Source organism: Xyrauchen texanus, chromosome 28 (assembly GCF_025860055.1).
Source record: "Xyrauchen texanus isolate HMW12.3.18 chromosome 28, RBS_HiC_50CHRs, whole genome shotgun sequence".
Lineage (NCBI taxonomy): Eukaryota > Metazoa > Chordata > Actinopteri > Cypriniformes > Catostomidae > Xyrauchen > Xyrauchen texanus.
In genome coordinates, this window is record NC_068303.1 from 6436575 (window position 1) to 6461490 (window position 24916).

The following is a 24916-nucleotide window of genomic DNA, read 5'->3' on the forward strand; positions in this document are numbered from 1 at the left end:
CCAAGGATGAACTGACCAGATCAAAGTCTGTTTCTATGTGTTTAATGGGCAATGAAACTCAGTTTAGATGGTGATTTTCAATGTGACTTACTATCAGCTGATATAAAAGCCCTTTCACCCTTTCAACACTCTTAGAAAATATATGGATACCCTTTTATACATTCACACATTTATCTCCAAAAAGGTATGCAGACAGACAGACAGACAGACGACCAATCGATTGATTGATTGATTTTAGAGTGAGGACATGCATCATCACAATCAGAATGTTCCAGAAATGTAACCACACAAATAGCACTCATCATTCAATTACAATCAATAACCATTTTTTTTTTAAACTGCCCTATAAAACTCTATCAATTAGCAAAAACGTGTGCAAAGGGAGAAAGAAATAATGCATGTCAAACTGTGAAAATATTATTTTATTCATAGAGCTTCACTCGGAATAGGCCTCTCTGGCGCCACACTCTCATTTCATATCAAATGCTTGTCCAAACCACAAAAGAGCAGGAGCTCCTCAAGGACCCATCACAGGCCTCTGATGTTCCAGCAGTACTAAGTGGAAAGGAGGAGACCTGGATTTTTGCCCAATCAGATTTTCTTATTCTCCATTTCAATGAACCACTGTGTGTCGTGTCCTTTCACCCCTCAAGTCATTGATTACCCGTAAACTGGGCTGTGAATAAATACTTAAGTACCATATGTCCATCTTTGATTGATGTTAAACACTGAGATAAGCCTAAAATAAATTGTAAAAGAACTGAAAATTATATTAGTTGTGAGAGATGACATAGGAAGGTCTGAAGAACATATTCAATGTCAGCTGAGTTTGAACTTGAACTCTTAGCGCCAGATTTACAACAAAGTTACATAAGGCAATTAAAATGAGCATTTTCGAAAACGTTTGCAGAAACTACGTTTTTTTTTCAGGAAAAAATATTTCAGGTTAGCTGAAAGAGTAACAGATTTCAATTATATGACACATTTCCATAAAAACTGAATTGAGTAATCTGAATAAAGCGTAATGTGAAATATTTCATTAAACTAAAAGGAATATTCCAGAATCAATAAAAGTTAAGATCAATCAACAGCATTTGTGGCATAATACTAATTACCACACAAAATGATTTTGACTTGCCCCTATTTTTCTTAAAAATAGAAGAAAAATAAAAGCACAAATCTGGTTTCCAGTGAGGCATAATGGAAGTGAATTGGCCTATTCGTAAATGTTAAATAATCACTATTGCGAAATTACAGCCACAAGATAATCAATATGCATGTTAACATGATTTTAATGTGATAAAAATCCCTTACTAACCTTTTCTGTGTAAAGTTATAGCCAATTTTACAACTTCATTGCCATGACAATGTAATGTCAACAAACCCTAAAATTATGATATAAACAACTTTACAGCTCAAATAATACATGAGTTTTAACAGAAGAATTACTGTAAGTGCTTTTCTAAAATTATAAGCTTCACACTTCAGTCTTTAAACCCTCCAAAAATCGACTAAGAGTAACAAACATGTCTAACACAGTATCGTCAGAGTGATACCCGATCCATCAAAAAACGACAGTATCAGAGCCAATACTGATCCAGGTATCGGATCAGTTCATCCCTACTTTATTTATAATAATGTCTATTATTTAAAGATTACTCAATTCAGTTTGATGGAAATGTGTCATGCAATTAAAATGCATAAATCTTAAAAATCATCTAAAATTATATTTGAGTGTATTTATATATAAATTAAAAGTATCAGTAATAAAATGTTGTATTTGCCACATTGCGTTCTCCTAATTAAGGCACATATTAAATTAGTTTGAAAACTCTTCATTAAGTAATTAAATACTTTAAAAATTATTGTTTTTAGTGGTTCTACAGAAAATACCTTGAAATAAAAGACAAAACCCTGGAAAGTATATGATGATTTGTTACAAGGCTGTACATAGCTAAGGCACTTTTCTATTTTAAACATCCTGCTGCACATCTTTTTCACCATTAAACACAAATAATAATAAAAATTGCAAAAAAATGGTCAGATTGGGCATTGAAAAACAAAAATGAACAATTTTGAAATTTTTCATGATTTGAAGGCTTGAACATGTGGTTTCAGCAGTCAAGCATTCATGCAATTTATGACTGATAGAAAATATTCTCTGAGATTATGCAGTGATATGAGAAAGGGAATAAAACAGGATGAACTTTTCATTCCGAAAGTGAGAGAGAACAACAGGAGACACTAATGTTAAGTGTGTCTCTTTAAATTGAGACACAACTGGAAAGTCACTTGGAAAAATGTTTACATGAGCAACATATAAGCGAGAGCTGGTGAAGATGGGCTGATATTTTACATTTGCATTTGAGTCATGTACTCAGGCAAGACTCTACAGACCAAAGTTTATGTAAGATGTGGCGTTTTAAGACTCCATTGTGTTAACATAATGGCTAAATGGTTATAAAGGCCCTGGAAAAAGAAAAAAAAACCTTAATACAGTTTTGAATCATAGGCAACATGTTGTCTGGTTTGGTCACATTTGTTCATCTGTTTACTTGTCTAGCCTCTTAGCCATATCCTGATATGCCAATTCAATCTCGTTGTCTGCGGCACAGGTGTTTGTGAACTCTTCCTGTGCGTACGCACTGTTCAGGTAGCGCCACACTCCTGTCAATTCGGTGGGCATGTCATAGTTCCGATATTTCTTGGCAACAACCTGCAAAATAAAAAAAAAACAGATGAAAAACAGATCTCTCAAACTAAACCTCGCATTAATACTTTGCTCAACTCAAATTTTTGTTTAGGCCATTAGGTATTGATTTATTGTTTTGATTAGAATCTGATTGTGAATTGTGACTGAGGCTAACATTCTCCCTAACATATTCTTTTGTGTTCCATGGAAAAAAAAGAACGTCATATGGGATTGGAACAACATGAGGGTGAGTAAATGTTGACAATTCTCATTTTTGGGTGAACTTTTTTGACCATTTTAGAACCCCTGGTCACTGTTTGCTTACGTTGTGTGAGAGCAGTGTAAACATTCTTTAAAAATCCTCAATATTCGTTACACAGAAGAAAGAATATCATAAGAGCTTGAAACAACATGAGGGTGACTAACAGCTCAGCTGTGGCTCCAACTAAATATCTTTTTAAATAAGTATCTTCAGGCCGAGTAAGAGTGACCCCCGTCACCCTCAGCAGTTCAGCTCACCTTCACTATGTGAAGTTTTGGCAGCAGGTTGCAGTCTGCCAGAGTTAGTTCATTCCCATCCAGGAACTTGCGTTCGGAGGCCCTCTCGTCCTCTGTGCTGTCTGCATCTATCTCATCAGGCAAGGGACTGTTCATGTAGTCGTCCAGCTTCTTGAGGGCCTTCGTCAAACCCTTCTCCAGAGCTAACAAAACATTATACACTTTTAATAGCCTGTGTGTTCCCACACAGTAAATTAATGTGAATGGTATATGCAGTGCTGCCAACTTGCAAATTGAAAACTAGGGATGTATAATAGAATATCATGAGCTTGTTGGTATTGGCCTATATGAATGCTTTAAAATCTAATTCAAACAATATACTCTTTTCTGTGCTAGGTTTTAAAAAGTAAACTATCTATCTATTTATCTATCACTCTTGTCTTTTCAATCTGTCTGTCTGTCTGTCTGTCTGCCTGTCTGCCTGTCTGCCAATCAATCTGTCTGTGTCTGTCTTTCTGTTTGTCTATCACTCTTTCTGTATTTTTTAACCATCTATCAGTCTGTCTGTCAGTTTATCTGTCTATCTATCTATTGATCTCTGTCTGTCTATCACCCTTTCTGTCTGTTCTGTCTGTCTGTCTGTCTGTCTATCTGTCTATCTATCTATCGATCTCTGTCTGTCTATCTGTGTGTCTGTTAATCTTTCTGTATTTTCTATCTATCTGTCTGTTTATCACTCTTTTTGTATTATCTATCTATCTATCTATCTATCTATCTGTCTGTCTGTCTGTCTGTCTGTCTGTCTGTCCGTCCGTCCATCCGTCCGTCCGTAATGTCTGTCTATTACTCTTTTTGTGTTATATATCCATCTATCTATTTATCTATCTGTCTATCTATCTATCTATCTATCTATCTATCTATCTGTCTGTCTGTCTGTCTGTAATGTCTGTCTGTCTGTCTGTCTATATATCGAACTCTGTATGTCTATCTGTCAATCTATCTGTCATTCTGTCTGTCTGTCTGTTACTCTTTCTCTATTTTCTGTCTGTGTTTGTCTGTCTGTTTATCTATCTATATATCTATCTCTGTCTGTCTGTCTTTCTCTCTCTCTCAGTCAATATATCTGTTGGTCTGTCTATCTATCTATCTATCTATCTATCTGGCTGTCTGTCTGTCTGTTACTCTTTCTCTATTTTCTGTCTGTGTCTGTCTATCTGTCTGACTGTTTGTCTGTCTGTTTATCTATCTATATATCTATCTCTGTCTGTCTGTCTTTCTCTCTCTCTCTGTCAATATATCTGTTGGTCTGTCTATCTATCTATCTATCTATCTGTCTGTCTGTCTGTCTGTCTGTCCGTTTTAAAATTATATATTGTATAAAAAAACTTTTCTTGTACAAAAGCATACAAAATGTCCTTAAAATTAAGAATTAACATTCAATATTACCATAAACTGCATAGTCCTAACAATATGCAAACTTTTAAACATTACATAATGTGAAAAGAAGAATTGGATGCACAGCCATTGACGTCAAAAGTTAAAGATATGGGAAGCGTTTTCTCAGTTTATAAGCCTATTTATTTAGCTATACTATCCATGTATGATTTAATGGTTAGTTACTTTTTATTATTTTTATTTAGCATCGTTTTTTTCCTTAAGTCCTCAACCCTATGAACCTTTGCCCCATATTTGGGTTGCGGCCAGTGCTGAAGATCATGGAAACGCTGGTCAAAACTACCAAATATACTACATTTTTAGCGCTATGGATTCCCTGTACAGTTTACTATGTATAACTGTGCCCTGCTATAATATACTGACCAAAATACAGTATATCCATTCATTCATTCAATCAATCAGTTTGATCCAGTTTGACATGCATACCTTCATTGGCATCTGGCTTTGTGTTTTTAATGAAAGCTGAGAACTTTGCAAATATGTCATTCCCAGCTGTGTTGGACTCCCTGTGTCTCGCTGCAAGTTTGGGGTACCTTAGAAACAAGGAAAGGAACATAAAAAAATGTGTCAATATTCTTTCTAGCTCTTGTTCACAATGGTTTAATGTGATGTTTGAAGTGTAGTCTACAGTAAGTGTATTTGTTGAGCTTACTTCGGTGGTGCCAAAACCTCCTCCAGGAACTCCTCGATCTTGTTAATGTCGGTCTTGACCTCGCCGTTGAAGGTAAGGAAAGGAGGGTGAGTGCCTGGAGCCAGATTGTGCAAATCAGCTGGTTTCCTGAACAAATATTAAACCATTTATGAAATTCTTAATTGTATTACTCAGTCAGCCATTGTATTACAGAGGAAATGAAGAAATTAAATTAATTTCTAAATTATATTACCTTCAATTATTTGTCCTAATTGCACAGGATATGGTTTGAAGTTACTAGAGGTAGCTTCTATTTAAACAATATCAATGATCAATGATCTACAGTTTTACTGACTGCTAGTTTTTAAATTTATATCAAATAACAATTATCAAATATTTGTTACAGACATCTATAAGATCCACAAAGTCTTTTTGTTTTAATTGATTTCATTATTCTCACCTCTTCAGGTCGACAGTGGTGACGTTGAAGACCACACCTTTGAGCCAAAGGATCATAAAAAGTCGCTGAGAGAACGGACAGTTTCCAATACTCTCACCATCAGTACCAGCCTACAAACATAAAACACTTTTTCTTTATACATATCACATCCAGGGATTCATGTAAGTATTCATTTATTTCAATCTTCAAGCTTAAGTAAGTGATAGAAAAAAAGTGTTGGAGAAAAACCATCAAATTTAATATAGATGGTGGAGAGAGAGTGGAAGAAAGACAGAGAAGGTGTTATAATGCCCTCTGCTGGTTATGTTTGGAATATAATCCCATACTAATCTTTCTATTTCTATAGTATACAGTATATGCATCCAGTGAATAGTATGCACATTTCTATATCCATAGAATACCCAGATAATCTATCACTTTTTGTCCAAATGTGCTGTATACAACAGTGCACACTGCATGGAATACAGAATATCAGATTCATAAACTATTTGAATCCCTATTTCTTTCTTAACACAAGAAGTTAACTGTGTTACATTACATTGTAAACACTTTTTTTACACAAACATGGATTAAAATGCAAAATAACCATTTGTAGTTCCAAAATCATAACTGGATGCCATTCACTACTATTAAAAGGATAGTTCACCCAAAAATGAAAATGATCTCAACATTTACTCACCCTCATGCGATCACAGATGTTTATGACATTCTTTCTCAGTAGAACACAAACAAAGATTTTTAGAAGAATATTTCAGCTCTGTAGGTCCATACAATGCAACATAAATCACATAAAGGCAGTATAAAATTAATCCATAAGACTCCAGTGGTTAAATCTATATTCTCAGAAGCAATATTATAGGTTTGGCTGAGAAACAGATCAATATTTAAGAAATGTTTTACTATAAATCTCCAGTTTCACTTTCTGATTCTTCTTCTTTTGCTTTTGAGGATTCACATTCTTTGTGCATATTGCCACCTACTGGGCAGGGAGGAGAATTACTAGTAAAAACATAAGTTACACATTGATCTATTTCAAACCCACAGCTATCAAATTACTCCTAAAGATTTGTATTTAAACACTGGAGTCTTATGGATTATTTTATGCCGGCTTTATGTGCCATTTGGACCTTCAGAATGCTGGCTACCATTCACTTGCATTGTATGGACCTACAGAGCTGAGATATTCTTCTAAAAATCTTCTTTTTTTTCAGCAGAAGAAAGAAAGTCATCTTTCTTTTTTTGGGTGAACTTTCCCTTTAAACTTGAATCATTGTGAGGTAAAAAACACTAGTATTGCATTACGAGCATTTTAGCCAGTTAAATGAAAAATTCATTTGAAAAGTAGAAATAACCCCCTTCAAGTGTTCAAAAAATTCTGTTTCTGTATTGATAAGATCACTACCTACATTTCAACAAATATCTGAAAATATCTAAGGCAGCGCCCAGACTAATACGTCATTTTTAACGTTTGGAAACGGATTGATATCAAGCACATTTACACCTCTCATTCTAAAGGCAAATCCATACTAATCCGTTTTTGTTTCAAACCTCTATTTTCAGTTATTTCATAATTTGGTTATGCAGAGTGTTCTTTGTTTTCAGGGGGGGACAACACTGTTCTAGTATGGATGTGAGGCATGCAGCATATTCAAATCCATGTGTTTTAAAACAATAACGGATCTTTGTGTATCTGGCCTGGTTAAAGATCAAAATCGTTGAGATTACTTCTGAAAATAGTAGGGGTGGTCTGTATAAATTGTAGACATAATGTAACAAAAACATTTTTTTTTAGACTAAATCATCTTTATTGCTACCAAAACAATGAAATATTTAATCCACAAATTGCACTGCCTTTGTTTCTGTAAGATGTTATCCACAACCTCTGATCTAGATTCACCAAAAGTAAAGGTTTGGATTTGGTTTTGGGAAACTGATCCTAGACAAGAAGTGAAGGACTACTTTATCACGAGCAGAAATCAGAAGCAATAGCTGGTCCATTCAATGAGATAATTCTGCTATGAATTTTGTATGCAAAAGCAGAGGTCTTAACCAATCAAATGCTTATGTGTACATTGGAAGCAGAATACTGTGTGTGTGTGTGTGTGTGTGTGTGTGTGTGTGTGTGTGTGTGTGTGTGTGTGTGTGTGTGTGTGTGTGTGTGTGTGTGTGTGTGTGTGTGTTCGCCATGATACAAGGAAACCTGCTTTGCCAATATACAGTTTTATTAGGCTTACATATTCAGTTGAGGGTGCTCTAACGTTCGTTTGAGTGTGCTTAACTGTGGATGTGGACTAAGAGGACAAGACACATCAGTAACTGAAGCAAATAGCTGAAAGAAGCAAGCTCATTTTTAATTTTACTTTATATTTTTTTTCATTCACTCATAACTGAGAACAAATACCCAAACTGGCTTGTAGGATAAACAACAAGCCATTCCATTAAGTTCCTCATTACTGACAGTTTAAAAGACTTGTGTTATCCTTGAGTGACTGTGACAGGAATCACATTCACATTATACACTTTATACTGTCTCTGCAGTAAAGAAGATCAGGTATCCAAAACAGCAGCACCACTAGCATGAGATCAGCTATAGCTTACACTGAAATAATACCCCTCACAATATGAATTATGCACACTGCATTCATTAACTTCAATACTAGAAGTAGTCAGAACATGAAGAGGTCAAATATTCTATCACCATAAGGGTATGTTCCTAAGCAATTAGTACTTTCTAATATACTCTATACAGAGAGTACAATATACACTGTTTTACTGTAATGCCATCATATATTCATTACGAAGTCATCAGTCTTACTAATATTATTGCTATATGGAACATGATACCGCTCTACTATAAATTACAACACTGACAATGGATACATTGACATCAGCTCAGAGGTTTGAATGGAATCATGGTAGGAAAATGCATTGGATAACACATTTAGATGAATGAGGCAGACGGTATGTGAAAGGTCAGGCCACTTCCAGTACCACTGACTTGTCCGTTCTGGCAAATTCAAAACAGAAAGAGCACTGGATGAGAAAACAATGGCCAGTTACAATCTCGAAAGTGCAGGACAATGGGCCAGTTTGCACTGGTCCGGTTGCTCTGTAGTGCAGCAGTTCATGGCTGTAAATAGACTGGGGTGTGACAGAGTGGATATGTCGTTTACAGCGTTCGTCTTGTTATATTCAAAGCCATTTTTCTTTCTTTCAAAACTATTAATAAGCTGTTGCAATATGGCTACCATGGTGCATGAAATGCATGCTTCACTTTAATTTAATAACATAGTCAAATGCATTCTCAGTGTGCATTTATGTTTCTTTATGAATAGGTTAAAAGTGGTTTCATCCATCAATTATCCACCTGCTGACAATCACAACCTGGTCTCATAGAATCATTTTACTATACCTACATTTTTGCAAAATCATATTTACATGGCTCACTGTCCATAATGCATACGTAACGTTTCTTTGTGAAATGAACACTAGAGGCGCTAGAGCAACAATTACTTTTATTTACTTTCACACAAAACGTGAGGAAAAACGGCAGATTATCAGTTAAAAAAAAACTTGCCTTTCACCCTGTTCCTAAAACAATGCTATCTTATGACATCTAAATATGTTTACTATAGTGCACAGTGATAAATTGTCATTTGCATTACACAACAAAAAACATTTACAAGTTTAAGCATGCTCAATTGATAGATTGTTGCACTTGCGAATCCTGAAGAGCACAGTGTTTCCACACGTGAGCTAAAAGTGTCACAGAAGCACCGCAAAATGACGTGGTAGGTTCAGCGTGTCATATTTGCTTTTTATGACACTATCAGTTAGGTTTAGGTTTAAGGTTTAGGATAGGGAGCTAGGTTTTTGTTGATTTAAAACTCATTAACTCATTAACAGAGCATTAACATTAACATCTGTTGGGGAGAACATTTAACTTTCTTTTAGCAGCTGCTTTCAAATAACCCATTTAATCCTTTCTGCATACCAAAATAATATATTGCTGCCTTTTCTCATAATATTCAGATCTTAGAAGCTTGTCAGGAGCAAAGTACCTAATTCGAGCCAGAAGTAAGGTGCTCATTCAAACTGGCACGTGCCACCTCAGATTTTTTCTACATTTACATTTATGCATTTGGCAGACACTTTTATCAAAAGTGACTTACAGTGCACTTATTACAGGGACAATCCCCCCCAGAGCAACCTGGGAGTTAAGTGCCTTTCTCAAGGGCCCAACAGTGGCATCTTGGTGGTGCTGGGGCTTGAACCCCCAACCTTCTGGTCAGTAACCCTGAGCATCACCACTGCTTTTTCTAAGTAAAATCACCTATTAAAGGATTTTTTCAGATCCAATTCAAGTTAAGATAAAGCAGCAGAATTTGTAGCATAATGTTAATAACCACAGAAAATTATTTAGACTCGTCCCTCGTTCATTAAAAAAAAAAATACAATTGTGGTTACAGAAAAACACTTGCAATGCATTTAAATGGGACCAGTTGTGCAAAATACACACTGATTTTAAAACAAATATAGCCACAAGAGGTAAACATTATATTGTAACATGATTTTAGTGTCTCTTTGTATAAAATCTCTGCACTACATGTTTTTTGTGTGATGAACTGCTTACAGGGTTTACCGGAATTACATTTTAATTAGAACTCAAATCATGTTATCATGTATAATGCTTGCACTTTGTTGCCATTTTGTGAAATGGTGTGTATTTTAAGGCTTGTGGATTGGCCCCATTCAGTTTCATTTTAAGGGCCTTACTGTAAACGTGATATTTGTTTTTTTTAATAAACAAGGGACTAGGTGAAATTATTTTTTGTGGCTATCAACATTATGCCACAACTGCTGTCATTGACCTCAACTTGTAAAGAACCCGGAACATACCTTTAACATCCAGAAATCACCCATTCACATGTCTAAATTTGGTCTGTCCAATTGAATCGCACCAACCGCAGATCATTTGCTTTAAACTGAAGAACCTGTCATAATCTACTTAGCCTCATGTCACTACACTCATAGAGCATGAAAGGAATTATTAGCGAATTGTCAAAAGTGCTTTTCCATACAAATACATAGTGATCGCTGCCTATCAAGTTTATAATATTAAAAACAGGTTGGGATTTGAACTTGGGTGTGATTATACACTAAATGAAAACTGTACCACTAGAAAAGTGTTTATTTTATCTTTGATCATGTCTTATCTCGCCTAAGGCACTAATTGAGCAACTAAGATCATCACCGGTGCCCATTCCCTTCAAAATAAAATGTGCATGACACCCCTTATTTGATTACATACTCAGATTCAGTTCAGCTCATATTATATTCTCTTCACTTTCCTGATAAATGAACTATCATCTGTAATCCATTGTGCAGTAACTAATGGCATTCAAACATCATTCTTCTAACAACCTGGTCATGACCCTAGTCACTCTAGAACAACTATTAGGTTACACTGACTTTGTTGGCACATTACAAGAGCTTCATGGGAGTTTTATAAAGTTCTACACTGTCTAATGTGAAATTTTTATTCTTACCTTGACAAACAACTCAATATCAGGTTCTTGGCCGTCCCCCATTGTAGACGCTTTCTCTAAATCAGGTAACTCTCTTGGTTGATCTGTCACCTACATCCTCCCAATGAGAACCAGCAATATTTTGCTGATCATTTTGGGTTGGAATGACGAAAGTTTAGCTCTCTTAATTTCTGTCTGTTCTGTTCGGTTCTTAATGGGCAGCCAATGGCACCAGTTGTTGTGATGGCAGCTCCAGTCCAGATAAAAGATGAATCTAGCACTCTCCCAAACAGGGGAGGATGTAAATAGAGAGAATAGGTGCATTGAAGGGGTGGGGCTTCCTTTTGCCACACCCCTGCCATCTGACAGCAGTGACAGATGAGAATAAATTGGAACTGTTATTTTGAGAGATGACCTTGAAACCATCTCTGGTTTTTGAATGGTTTTTGGCACCAGACTCTGTGAATTTGGACCATATACACTTTACTGTTTGTAAGCAGGCGTGCTAATTGAATACACATCAGTAGACTGAGCAACCATTGTTGAGGTTATAATCAAAGATACTGACCTATGAATATATTGATATGATGTGCTCCTTGTTTACAGTCTTGGCCACAATCTTTGTAACTCTTACATCTTCATGTCCCAAATACTCAGAGTAGAGGAATGAGTTGCATGCATTTTTCATGTGCTTCAAGTCACGGGCAACACGCTGGCAGTCAGCGGCAGGTTATATTAGATCAGCTTCAGGAGCCCAAGAGAATAAGATTCCCTCTTCAATATTTAATGAGCTGGCATTGGTTTATAGTGTGAATTTACGTTCAAAGTTATTGGACATGACTGATATGGACCTGTGAAGTGAAGATCTCTCATTTGGTCTCCAAAAATATAGCTGACTATCCTAGATATTTAAGAGAAGGATACATGAATATTAAACAAGTAACCATGGCCCAATTTTTCAGATCCAGACAGAACATTAGCACTTTGCCAACTAAGAATATGTTTAAACCTTTAACTGAGGAATACATTTACAGTATTAGTTGTCTGCAATTTACAGCAAGGTATGAAACTGTTAATATTGCATATAAAGAGGGCCTTTAAAAGCACTGTAATTAAAGTAGGCCTACTTAGGGTAACCAAAAGGTTGTAAGGTTTGAACCAAACTCTTCAAGGGTTGATCCACCATGTGTTGTGATACTTAATCAGGACATTTATCCTAATAGAATTTTTAATACACTTTTAAATTTTTTCACAAAACATTTAGCTGCTTCATCAATAATTAATAAAAATAAATATAATGTTTGGATCACCATAAACATTAGCCCCTTTGTACCTTACTCTAAGTCAACTTAATGACAAAATAATTTGTGATAATTAGTGAACAGCATACTACATTTGCCATTAAGGTAATGGTCATCATAACATGGAAACATTATATATATATATACACAGTGAGGAAAATAAGTATTTGAACACCCTGCTATTTTGCAAGTTCTCCCACTTGGAAATCATGGAGGGGTCTGAAATTGTCATCGTAGGTGCATGTCCACTGTGAGAGACATAATCTAAAAAAAATCCAGAAATCACAACATATGATTTTTTAACTATTTATTTGTATGATACAGCTGCAAATAAGTATTTGAACACCTGTCTATCAGCTAGAATTCTGACCCTCAAAGACCTGTTAGTCTGCCTTTAAAATGTCCACCTCCACTCCATTTATTATCCTAAATTAGATGCACCTGTTTGAGGTCGTTAGCTGCATAAAGACACCTGTCCACCCCATACAATCAGTAAGAATCCAACTACTAACATGGCCAAGACCAAAGAGCTGTCCAAAGACACTAGAGACAAAATTGTACACCTCCACAAGGCTGGAAAGGGCTACGGGGAAATTGCCAAGCAGCTTGGTGAAAAAAGGTCCACTGTTGGAGCAATCATTAGAAAATGGAAGCTATACATGACTGTCAATCTCCCTCGGACTGGGGCTCCATGCAAGATCTCACCTCGTGGGGTCTCAATGATCCTAAGAAAGGTGAGAAATCAGCCCAGAACTACGCGGGAGGAGCTGGTCAATGACCTGAAAAGAGCTGGGACCACCGTTTCCAAGGTTACTGTTGGTAATACACTAAGACGTCATGGTTTGAAATCATGCATGGCACGGAAGGTTCCCCTGCTTAAACCAGCACATGTCAAGGCCCGTCTTAAGTTTGCCAATGACCATTTGGATGATCCAGAGGAGTCATGGGAGAAAGTCATGTGGTCAGATGAGACCAAAATATAACTTTTTGGTCATAATTCCACTAACCGTGTTTGGAGGAAGAAGGAGGAGTACCATCCCAAGAACACCATCCCTACTGTGAAGCATGGGGGTGGTAGCATCATGCTTTGGGGGTGTTTTTCTGCACATGGGACAGGGCGACTGCACTGTATTAAGGAGAGGATGACCGGGGCCATGTATTGCGAGATTTTGGGGAACAACCTCCTTCCCTCAGTTAGAGCATTGAAGATGGGTCGAGGCTGGGTCTTCCAACATGACAATGACCCGAAGCACACAGCCAGGATAACCAAGGAGTGGCTCTGTAAGAGGCAAATCAAGGTTCTGGCGTGACCTAGCCAGTCTCCAGACCTAAACCCAATAGAGAATCTTTGGAGGGAGCTCAAACTCCGTGTTTCTCAGCGACAGCCCAGAAACCTGACTGATCTAGAGAAGATCTGTGTGGAGGAGTGGGCCAAAATCCCTCCTGCAGTGTGTGCAAACCTGGTGAAAAACTACAGGAAACGTTTGACGTCTGTAATTGCAAACAAAGGCTACTGTACCAAATATTAACATTGATTTTCTCAGGTGTTCAAATACTTATTTGCAGCTGTATCATACAAATAAATAGTTAAAAAATCATACATTGTGATTTCTGGATTTTTTTTTTAGATTATGTCTCTCACAGTGGACATGCATCTACGATGACAGTTTCAGACCCCTCCATGATTTCCAAGTGGGAGAACTTGCAAAATAGCAGGGTGTTCAAATACTTATTTTCCTCACTGTATATATATATATATATATATATATATATAGAGTGCATCTTGAAAATATTCACAGCGCTTCACTTTTACCACATTTTGTAATAAAATTCTACAAACATTACCCCATAATGACAACGTGATTTTTTTAAAATCTTTGCAAATTTATAAAAATAAAAAAATCACATGTACATAAATATTTGCAGCCTTTGCTCTATGCTTTGTTGAAGCACCTTTGGCACCAATTACAGCCTCCAGTCTTTTTGTGTATGATGCTACAAGCTTGGCACACCTATGTTTGGGCAGTTTCTCCCATTCTTCTTTGCAGGACCTCTCAAGCTCCATCAGGTTGGATGGGGAGCGTCGTTGCACAGTCATTTTCAGATTTCTCCAGAGATGTTCAATCGGGTTCAAGTCTGGGCTTTGGCTGGGCCACTCAAAGACATTCACAGAATTGTCTCATAGCCACTCCTTTGTTATCTTGGCTGTTTGCTTAGGGTCATTGTCCTGTTGGAAGATGAACTTTCGCCCCAGGCTGAGGTCCAGAGCGCTCTGGAGCAGGTTTTCATTCAGGATGTCTCTGTACATTGCTGTATTCATCTTTCCCTCAATCCTGACTATTCTCCCAGTTGCTGATGCTGAAAAACATCCCCACAGCATGATGCTGCCACCACCATGCTTCGCTGTAGGGATGATATTGGCCAGGTGATGAGCGGTGCCTGATTTCCTCCAGAAATGACACTTGCCATTCAGGCCAAAGAGTTCAATCTTTGTTTCATCAGACCAGAGTCCTTCAGGTTCCTTTTGGCAAACACCATATGGGCTGTCATGTGCCTTTTACTGAGGAGTGGCTTCCGTCTGGCCACTCTACCATACAAGCATGATTGGTGGAGTGCTGCAGAGATGGTTGTTCTTCTGGAAGGTTCTCCTCTCTCCACAGAGAAACGCTGGAGCTCGGTTAGAGTGATCATCAGGTTCTTGGTCACCTCCCTGACTAAGGCCCTTCTCCCCCGATCACTCAGTTTGTCCAGGCAGCCAGCTCTAGGAAGAGTCCTGGTGGTTCCAAACTTCTTCCATTTATGGATGATTGAGGCCACTTTGCTCATTGGGACCTTCAATGCTGCAGAAATTTTTCTCTACCCTTCCCCAGATCTGTTCCTCGATACAATCCTGTCTCGGAGGTCTACAGACAATTTCTTGGACTTCATGGCTTGGTTTGTGCTCTGACATGCACTGTTAACTGTTGGACCTTATATAGACAGGTGTGTGCCTTTCCAAATCATGTCCAATCAACTGAATTTACCACAGGTGGACTCCAATCGAGTTGTAGAAACATCTCAAGGATGATCAGGATCCTTGATCCATCTCAAGGATGAAACAGGATGCACCTGAGCTCAATTTTGAGTGTCATGGCTGTGAATACTTATGTATGTGTGATTTTTTCATTTTTTTATTTGTAATAAATTTGCAAAGATTTCAAACAAACTTCTTTCACGTTGTCATTATGGGGTAATGTTTGTAGAATTTTGAGGAAAATAATGAATTTAATCAGTTTTGCTATAAAAGTGATGCACTGTGAATACTTTCTGGATGCACTGTGTATATATACATATATATATCAAAGTCCATTCCTAAATGGGTTATCTCATCATATTATGCCTTTACATCTTATTAAGTGCTCATTTCAAGAAATAAAGATGTTGATGAATGGAATTAGGTAATGAACATTATCATAATGCAGGTGTGAGTATGTTTACATTTATGCATTTGGCAGACACTTTTTTCCAAAGTGACTTACAATGCATTCAAGGTATATGGTAAATGGTCTGCACTTGTATAGCGCCTATTAAACCTTAACGGTATTCAAAGCGCTTTACATTGTGACACATTCACCCATTCATACACCAATGGCAGCAGAGCTGTCATGCAAGGTGCTAGCCTGCCATTGGGAGCAACTTAGGGTTCAGTGTCTTACCCAAGGACACTTTGGCATGTGTAATCATGTGGGCCAGGATTCGAACCACCAATCCTGCGATTAGCCAATCCACTCTACCAACTGAGCCACAGCCGCCAGCACCATGCTCTACCAGTTGAGCTACAGGAACCCTTTACAGTAGTACTATTACTGAACTGTATATATGAAATGATACACCTACATTTAGATATGAGTTGTCAAAGTAGGCTGAACTACGCCCACTATTGGCAGAAATGACAATATTCATCCAACATTGTAGGATCAATTGGAAAAAGCCTCAATTGTTTAAGAAGCTCTTCAGAAATGCACAATGTCTAAAACCATACCCTGCTTAATCTTTGCTTGAATTATTAGTCATCGCTACTAATAAAGCTACAGGGTTATTGCAAGACACCATAAAATTAAAATATTTAATTTCATGGATTTTAGTCCATGTGTGTTAGCTTTGATGTCATCTGCTAGTGTAGTGGGGCACAAACAAACACTTTTTGGTTTTCTTAAATTTGTGTTAATGCACTTGAGGTTCAAAGTATTTTTTCTTTTTCACATTAATTTGACACTTGTCTGGTTAAAATACATGGTTTCATGAAGACAGCATATACTTTATTGTTGCCATCTACCTGTAAAAAGGAAAGTGACATGTTACAACGTAACATAATAGGTACACATTATGGGACACATTATAACATGACGATATGACAGCTTAATATCTCCCTCTAACAACTGTATCTGATCTAATCAAATAAATAGAAGATAAACTAAAATATCATGTCAATAAAAAATCTATTTATTAACTTATTAACCATATATGGGTTAATATAACAATAATTTTGACAAGAGATAATTTTGGCAATTGACAATGAATATACAACAAAGCCACAGCATTGGCCGAAATAATGAATGTATTGATGACACACATGCATGCATGCACATGAAAGGGAATTATGTAAATTACATATCTCTGCATGGAATCTCATATAGTTTGTTCTAATTTGTAACACTGCATTACAATGTGCCACATCAGCGCAACAGGGATTTAAACCTGGCTTGTCACTTCTCCTGGCTAGCTAAGAATTAAAAGACTATGCAAGATGCTAGCTAAAAGATTGGAGATTAAAATGATACCAAGTTTGCCTCATTTTAAATAAGCACTAAAAACAGAGATGAAAATTTACTTTCTTGTGAGTTTTTACTTTTGCTAAGGTAAAATGAACTTTCGGCGATATCTTCCAAATGTTTTTGAATTTTACCACTGTTTTTTCTCTGCACAGTGTTGATATGGCAACAAGTAAACAGATTAAGTTTTGTCTTACCAGTGTGTGTGGAAATGTTTACAAATTAATTATGTTACAAATAACCCCACTCTCCCCTACTCCAAAAAGTTGACAGAATTTACTTTTAGTAGATATACACATTTGAATGTTAACATCTCTATCTTCTTGGGGAATATGGACCAAAAAAATTTGATGACTCACACTGCACTCACTCATTTTGTCCTATTAAATGCTCTCTATAATGAGAATGTCCCTCCCCCAATTCCACCTGCCTCTGATTTGTGATATCAAGTAGAAAATCACATTCATGGCTGTGACATAAACTAAAGCCTATTGGCTATTTAAAAAAGATACGGGCCCTTCGATATATATGTATGTCCAACCCATATTTCATGTTTCAAAATCTAACAAGTCAACATGGGAAAAAAATGCACTCGTCAAGCCAATTAATAGGGGCTTTAAGATCAGAGAGGCTAGCAAAACTACAGAGCTTCTGGTAATTAAAAGGTTTTAATGCTTCTATAGTTAAAATCCATTTAGGGGAGATTTTCCCTTTAGGTTAATTGGAATATGAATTAAATCATTTTAGAAGGCGAAGTTCATAGTGTTTTCTGTGAGAGCGGTCTCACTTACAGTAACTCATGCAATAACTGAAGTCTCAAACTCCCATAGCAAAGTAGTGACAAATCGTTTTTCTTCATGGTTCAGTTCCCAACAGGATAAATGTAATCACTGCTGTCAATAAATAACTTCCACATTGTATACATATCTTGGTGTGTTTTGGCAGAGCCACTGTGGTGTTTTTATAATACGTTCAATGGAGTTTATAGAGATATGTTTACAACAGATTGAATTATGGAATTAATTGCTTATTGACATTACGAAAGATGTAGAAAGTGAGAGAGAGAGAGAGAGAGAGAGAGAGAGAGAGAGAGAGACAGAGAGAGAGAAAAAATTATTCAAACACTCATTTCTTGAAACCGATGCCGATCTTGCTCATTTGTCAAATGAAATGCACCATGTTTATGTCTTCATTTTAATACACAAGTTTCTTCAATTGTTCTTTGCAGCACCATTTTCACTAAATTGGCGAAATGGTTCTTTGGAAATTAAAAGGTTATTGTTACATTATCGGTTATTGAGCCAAAGTCCCTTTAGGGCACGTCAGTTTACTCGAGACCATCTTGGTAACACCCACGGGCAGTTATTTTGTATCTTAGCAATAACCAAGCAAGTATAGCTCCTATTTATTTGAATGGAGAAAGAAAGAAATCTCCAAAACCATCCAAAAAGGCAATTATCCCTTATAAAACTGAAAGGCGGGACTACCATTCCTTTAGTTTCTAATCACTGATTACTAATCGCTATTATTATACTATTATTATTACATAATTACAGTTATAAGTCCCCTGGAATAGCATGAGGTGAAGTGTCTTGATCAAGGACGATATGGTGGCAGTTCCCTGACGAAACCTTGCCGTGTTTGAACCTACAGCCTTTAGGTAGGAATTACTATTTTTTACTATACTATAGTGTAGAGTCCAAAAGTCTTGCCCAATCATTCACATTATCGTGTATTATTAGTGCACAATGTTAAAACCTTTATGTTAAGTTCATGAGAGGTATTCCATGATTGACTTTGAATGTGCAATACATTCTCAAACATGTTTTTGTGTTGTTTATTTATTAATAAGCTTTTGATTTTAAGGTCACATCAAAGGAATCTTTTACAGCATGTTCAGATTATTCAAATCAGTAATTATGTCAGAGGGATTGATAATCTGATTATGACAACTAATATTCCTGAATTACCTCTGGACTCTGTTCATATAGATTTTTTATTTGATATAAATTATTGCTGAACAAGACTTTCTGGACGCAATACAATATAAATACAATATGATATTTATACAACTGTATTCGTCTATTTTGCTAACTTTTTATGTTCTTTATAAAGTGACTTGAAAGAGTGTAATAACGATGACTAATGTACGCATACTGTTTATTAAGGAAGTAAATATACAGGACATATTGATTATGAAAATATTGAATGTAATGAAAGCACCACCTGTGATTCGCAGCATCAAGGAATGGCGAGGTAAACTTTAATCATAACCTCATAAGCAAGTGATTATTCATAAACAGCGGATTGACAATAAGATTGCATGCATAACCAAGATTAGTTTTTATTTTACAAATGTTATATAATATGGAAAAATGTCATATTTGTTTGCAATCATGTGAGTTCTCTCATGGCTTCAGGATGAATGCAGCCTGGTGTTGTGTTGCTCTAAAACAACAGGCCTATGCTCGATTAATTGCTGCTTATTTCTTAAGATAGAAATTTTTATTATGCTCTGTTCACTAATGCATGTAGTCCAACATCTATGTTAAGTTCAGATAAATACAAGAGATGATTTGGGCAGGTAACTCTAATGTTGGGGGGGGGGTCCAGATAAATTAATGTGTAAAAAAGTTTAGGAGAGCATAATGTATTTCCATAAATCTGGAATGCCTTTTGTTAGCTTTTTTCTTTTTCTTTTTTTAAATGTCAGTTCATAATCTTGCCATGTAGGAGACTTTTAATTTAGACATTTAATAAAATGTGATATGAACTTGGGCCTCCAGCAAGATCACGGTCAATACAATCACAGTAGCTCAATCAGCTGAGTGACCCCATCCTGTACACAGACTAAAGTGTTTCTCTATCATAAAGCAAAGAGCAGCCTTGTGTTCATTTACTCTGTTCTGGAGTTACCCCTGGTTTCCATGACTGTACTGACCCCCAGGTTAATGATTATTCAGTTTAAGGAGCTCCTATTGAAAACCGACAATCACTTTCATCCTTCCACATGAAGTGAATGGAGAATCGCAGTCACTGATGCAATCACTTCAGGATGTCTAACTATTGATATATACAGTACAATCTGTGAGCAAGCACAGACATTTTTGGAAGCCATTGAGAAGTTAATGATCAAGAGAAAACTATTCTAATAATGAGTTGTTCAAATTTGTAGACCATTTTCTTTCACAATGATTTAAAATCTAGTGTGTCAACACATCAAATTATTAACTACCTGCTACACTAACCTGTCTTAAACATTTACATCTGCCATCTTAATTCTAAAACTTATTTTAACAACATTTCCTATCAGTCAGCATGCTTTGCTTTCATCTCAGTCAATGGAGAGACTGTTTTTCATAAGATTATATGAATTCATAATATATATATAGAGAGAGAGAATTGTATTTGTTGTATAGCATTTGTATTAATATTTGAATGGCAAATTAAATACTATAATTATAAGTAGGCCTATATATTTATAATTAAATTTATCTTAATATATAAATATTTGATTTAACTTTAAAATTATACATTTTTATTTTAGTTTTCATAAATCTCTGATATTGTTTCCAAAACGTGTTTGTTAGAATGTTTAAAATGCTGAATAAATCAAGTTGACAATATAATTGTATTTTTTTTCTTTATTTTTTTCTTATAAATACAATTATTTTAAGTATATCATATAAAAAATTACATTTATATAAATATACAAATACTATATTTATTTTGGATATCATTTTTAAGATTGATTAAAATGCTGAATAAATCAGATGTTGTATACTGAACAATTATAATTTTAATTTTACATAAATGTATTTATATAATTGATATTCTAGGTAAATAAAAAAATGATATATGTTTTGTATGCGTATTGTATTTGGAAAACAAATACAATTATTTAAGTATATAATTCAAAAGTTAAATGTATATTAATATATAAATATTGGATTTAATTTTCAAACATAGCTATCCATTTTTTTATTTGTCACAAAAGTCTCTGAGATTCTTTTTAAAAGGCGTTTGTTAGATTGATTAAAATGCTAAATAAATAAATTGTTACATAATTAAAAATAATTATCTTAAATTTGCATAAATTGTATTTTATAAAAGAAAAAGTTATATTTGTTTTGCATTCTGATACATTGTATAGCAAATAAATATAATTATAAGTATTTTAAAAAGTTTAATGTATATTAATATACAAATATTTAAATATAAAACATAAAACATGTATTATATTTATCATAAGAATAATTATAAATAAAATAATGTTCTTTTTCAGCCTATCATACTTGACTTTATGCATTAAAATATAAATATATTGTATAGTATGTTTATTATAAAGATTATATAATATAATATATAGAAAACAGCGTTTAGAATAAAAACAAATTGTGAGAACCCCTGAGCTTGTCAACGAAGATTTGAGAAATCTCAGACTGTCCTCAAATTCTCTCCAAAGTCCAAAGGTAAGCATATGAGGGCTAATGCAAGCCACACCCAGACCTTCATACCTCAAAATATAATTCCAGTTTATTTCTCCGTGTACTCTTTCTTTAATAAACAAAAGTGCAGATTATTTTTTCCGGATCACTAAATAAACCCCCAAATACATTAACAACCCCTTACCTTGACAAAAAGCGCAATGTCAGGCTGATCTGTGTCGATAACCGTCGTGGTCTCCTCCACATCACTGTTCTCCACGTTTTTCAGGCTGTAGTCAACAATCTCCTCAGGTTCTGGAGATGAATCTTCTGCTAGACTGAAGGCCATGAGCAGGTCGTCGTGAATCGATAAGGGAGGGTCATTGCAAGGGTCTCCGGAGCCCTCTGAAGCGCATGAAGACCGTCTGGACCCGTTTCTATCTCTATTCTGCTGAGCCAACGCCACCACCTCCATCTGGCTTTCAGTCTTCTCTTCTAGTTCACTTGAGGGTGAAGATTGCCGTTCCTGCTCTTGAGTGTCTCGTTTCGTGTCCTTGTAGTTTTTAGACGGCCGCTGGACCACGCTGTAGATTGGTTCCGCTGGACTCTCTTGAGGCCCTTTTTGATTCTCATATTTGGGCTCTGTCGTGCTGTTTGCCTTCATATACGGTTGCTGCTCATATACGTTTCCCTCATCTATTTGTTCATATATGTTTTCATGGACGTTTGTGGCCATGATAAAGCGCTTTTAGGACCGTGGAGAAGTGTGAAGACGTCTGGGGAAGTCGGAGATGGGAGCGTCTCGGCCCTCACCTGTTGCAGCGGAAGATGACAGATCACTTATAAATGAACTTTGCTCCATGATTGTGTCATAAAAAGTGAGCAGCTAAATAACAAGTGCCTCCCATCCAGAGACCAATAAAGAAAAAAAGGTTTTTGGCATTCAGATTTGTACATATTGAACAAGGCTATTAGTGAAGTCATAAGAAATGTATTTAAATAATATTATAATATGATCAATATTATACTATAACTATGTGATGATAATTATGGCATATTAATGTTATAATATTTTCCATATTATATGCATATTTATTATAAATATTATTATTAATAAAAAAAAATGTATTAAAATTCTAATAATAATAATACAGTTAATAAATGTAATAAATAGTCAAATTGGCCACACCCCAAAGGAAACACAATGAAGACTTAATGATAATAATAACTTTTTTTTTTTTAGCATCTTTTAGCAATTTACCACAAAATGCTTCACAAAACATAAAATCTAAATATACTCATTAAAACGCAAGATAAAAGCAAAACTATACAAAGTAATCTATATAAATGAGTATATAAACGAGACTTAAAATGTAACGCAAATGTAATCTCCCAGGGCAAAATAAATCAAGTATTATCAAGTATTATTATTATATTGATAATAAATTGATAATAATAATTGCAGTGGTGGCTCTGTGGTTAAGGCTCTGGGTTACTGACCAGAAGGTTGGGGGTTCAAGCCCCATAATATGTCTTGTGATTGGTTCATTTTACGGCCAATCAGTTTATAGACTCTACTGCAGTTCGTGATTCAAAGGTTTTTTTTTTTTTTTTTTTTTTTAAAGCTTAATAAAGTCATCTTTATTGCCAAAAAAAAAGGATACAAATCACAAGTGACTTATCAAAATATACATAACAATTTTCTCAGATAACTACTGTTATCCTTCAACAACACAAACAAACAAGGTACATCAACAAATCTCTGAATATAACCTCAATTGTTCAGCCATAGGTTGAGCATAGCTAGTACAAAGAACAGAAAACACACTATGAACAAACCAATAATTAAATAGAAAAAAACCCAAAAATAAATAAAATGGAAAAATAAATAAAAAAGGGACTTTAAATTAATTTAAACGTATCCAAAAGAGAAATCAGTTTAAGGGCTTTCTGATTTTTAACAAATTTTAAAGATTTGCACAAGAGTTTAACCTCATTCATCCAGTGATTAAAGTTGGGTTTAGATTTAAACCATCTGCATTTATGAATGAAAAACCTTCCAAAACATAACAAGAAATGAATAACAAAATCACAATCTTTGTTTTCCAGACAAACACCAAACCTAATTAACTTCCACGTGAGAGGTGGGAGTTCAACCCTCCTAGACCTTAACCAATTCTGCACCTCACTCCAAAAGGGTTGCACCAGATCACAATCAAAGAAGACGTGCTCTAGATTTTCAATATTTGTTTCACAAAAAACACAATTATTCACATCAAAATTACATTTCAATCTTAAAAATTCTTTAGTAGGATAAATCTCATTTAAAAATTTGAAGTTCACCTCCTTAGCTTTAGGAGGAAGAGGAAAAGACAAATAATTTTTCCAATTTTTTTTTATTTCAACCTTATCAAAATCTTTAAGCACGTATTCCCGTCTAATTGGGTTTGGCTAATAAGCCTGTAAAAAAAAATTCTAATGACTCTGTACATTTTTATCACAAAAATCCTAACCTTCTAAGGAGAGCTGTCTCAGTACTGGGGAGATTTTGGAGTACAACATGTCTTCTTTAACCATTAATCTTAACGGAAATGGTATAGCTCTAATCATTCTATTAAACATATTAATGGTACTCTGTACTTGGAATTTCTCACAAAACCCTCTATACAGTAACAAATTTCCATTATCATCCAAGAAATGGGCAATAGCCCAAATCCCTTTAGATATCCATTCCTCAAGATATACAGATTTTCTGCCAAATTTTATATATATCTACTATTCCAAACTGAGTGTTGTGAGGAGTGAAGTTATGTTTGAACAATAGTTTCCAATAGAGCAGCACTTGCTGATGGAAGGATGAAAGTTTATCTGGTAACGAGGTGCACTCAAAGTCACAACATAACAGAAAGTGTATTCCCCCAGTTTGTTAAATATAGCATTGGGGACAATAAACCAAAAGGAGTGGCTATTTTGAATGAAGGATTTTAACCATTTCAATTTCAAAACACCATTCATAATGTCGATAGCATTCACCCCACCGTCTTCATATTTTTTTAATCATGTCCTCCTTTCTAATGTACTGACACTTATTTCTCCAAATAAATTAAAAATGC

General features: G+C 35.4%; 1 protein-coding gene across 2 annotated transcripts; it reads right to left on the reverse strand.

The window, feature by feature from the left end:
- Window positions 1–404: 404 nt before the first annotated feature.
- Window positions 405–22649, reverse strand: LOC127622397 (chloride intracellular channel protein 5-like). Of its 2 annotated transcripts, none has more exons than XM_052096498.1 (6): window positions 22009–22649; window positions 5737–5846; window positions 5298–5423; window positions 5072–5178; window positions 3212–3393; window positions 405–2716 (listed from the first exon to the last, which is right to left on the reverse strand). In XM_052096498.1, the coding sequence occupies exons 1-6, from the start codon at window positions 22537–22539 to the stop codon at window positions 2552–2554; spliced, it is 1221 nt and encodes a 406-aa protein (XP_051952458.1). In that variant the 5' UTR covers window positions 22540–22649; the 3' UTR covers window positions 405–2551. The 2 variants fall into 2 exon arrangements, with proteins under 2 accessions (XP_051952458.1, XP_051952459.1); XM_052096499.1 differs by lacking the exon at window positions 22009–22649 and adding an exon at window positions 11286–11525.
- Between the last annotated feature and the right edge of the window lie 2267 nt (window positions 22650–24916).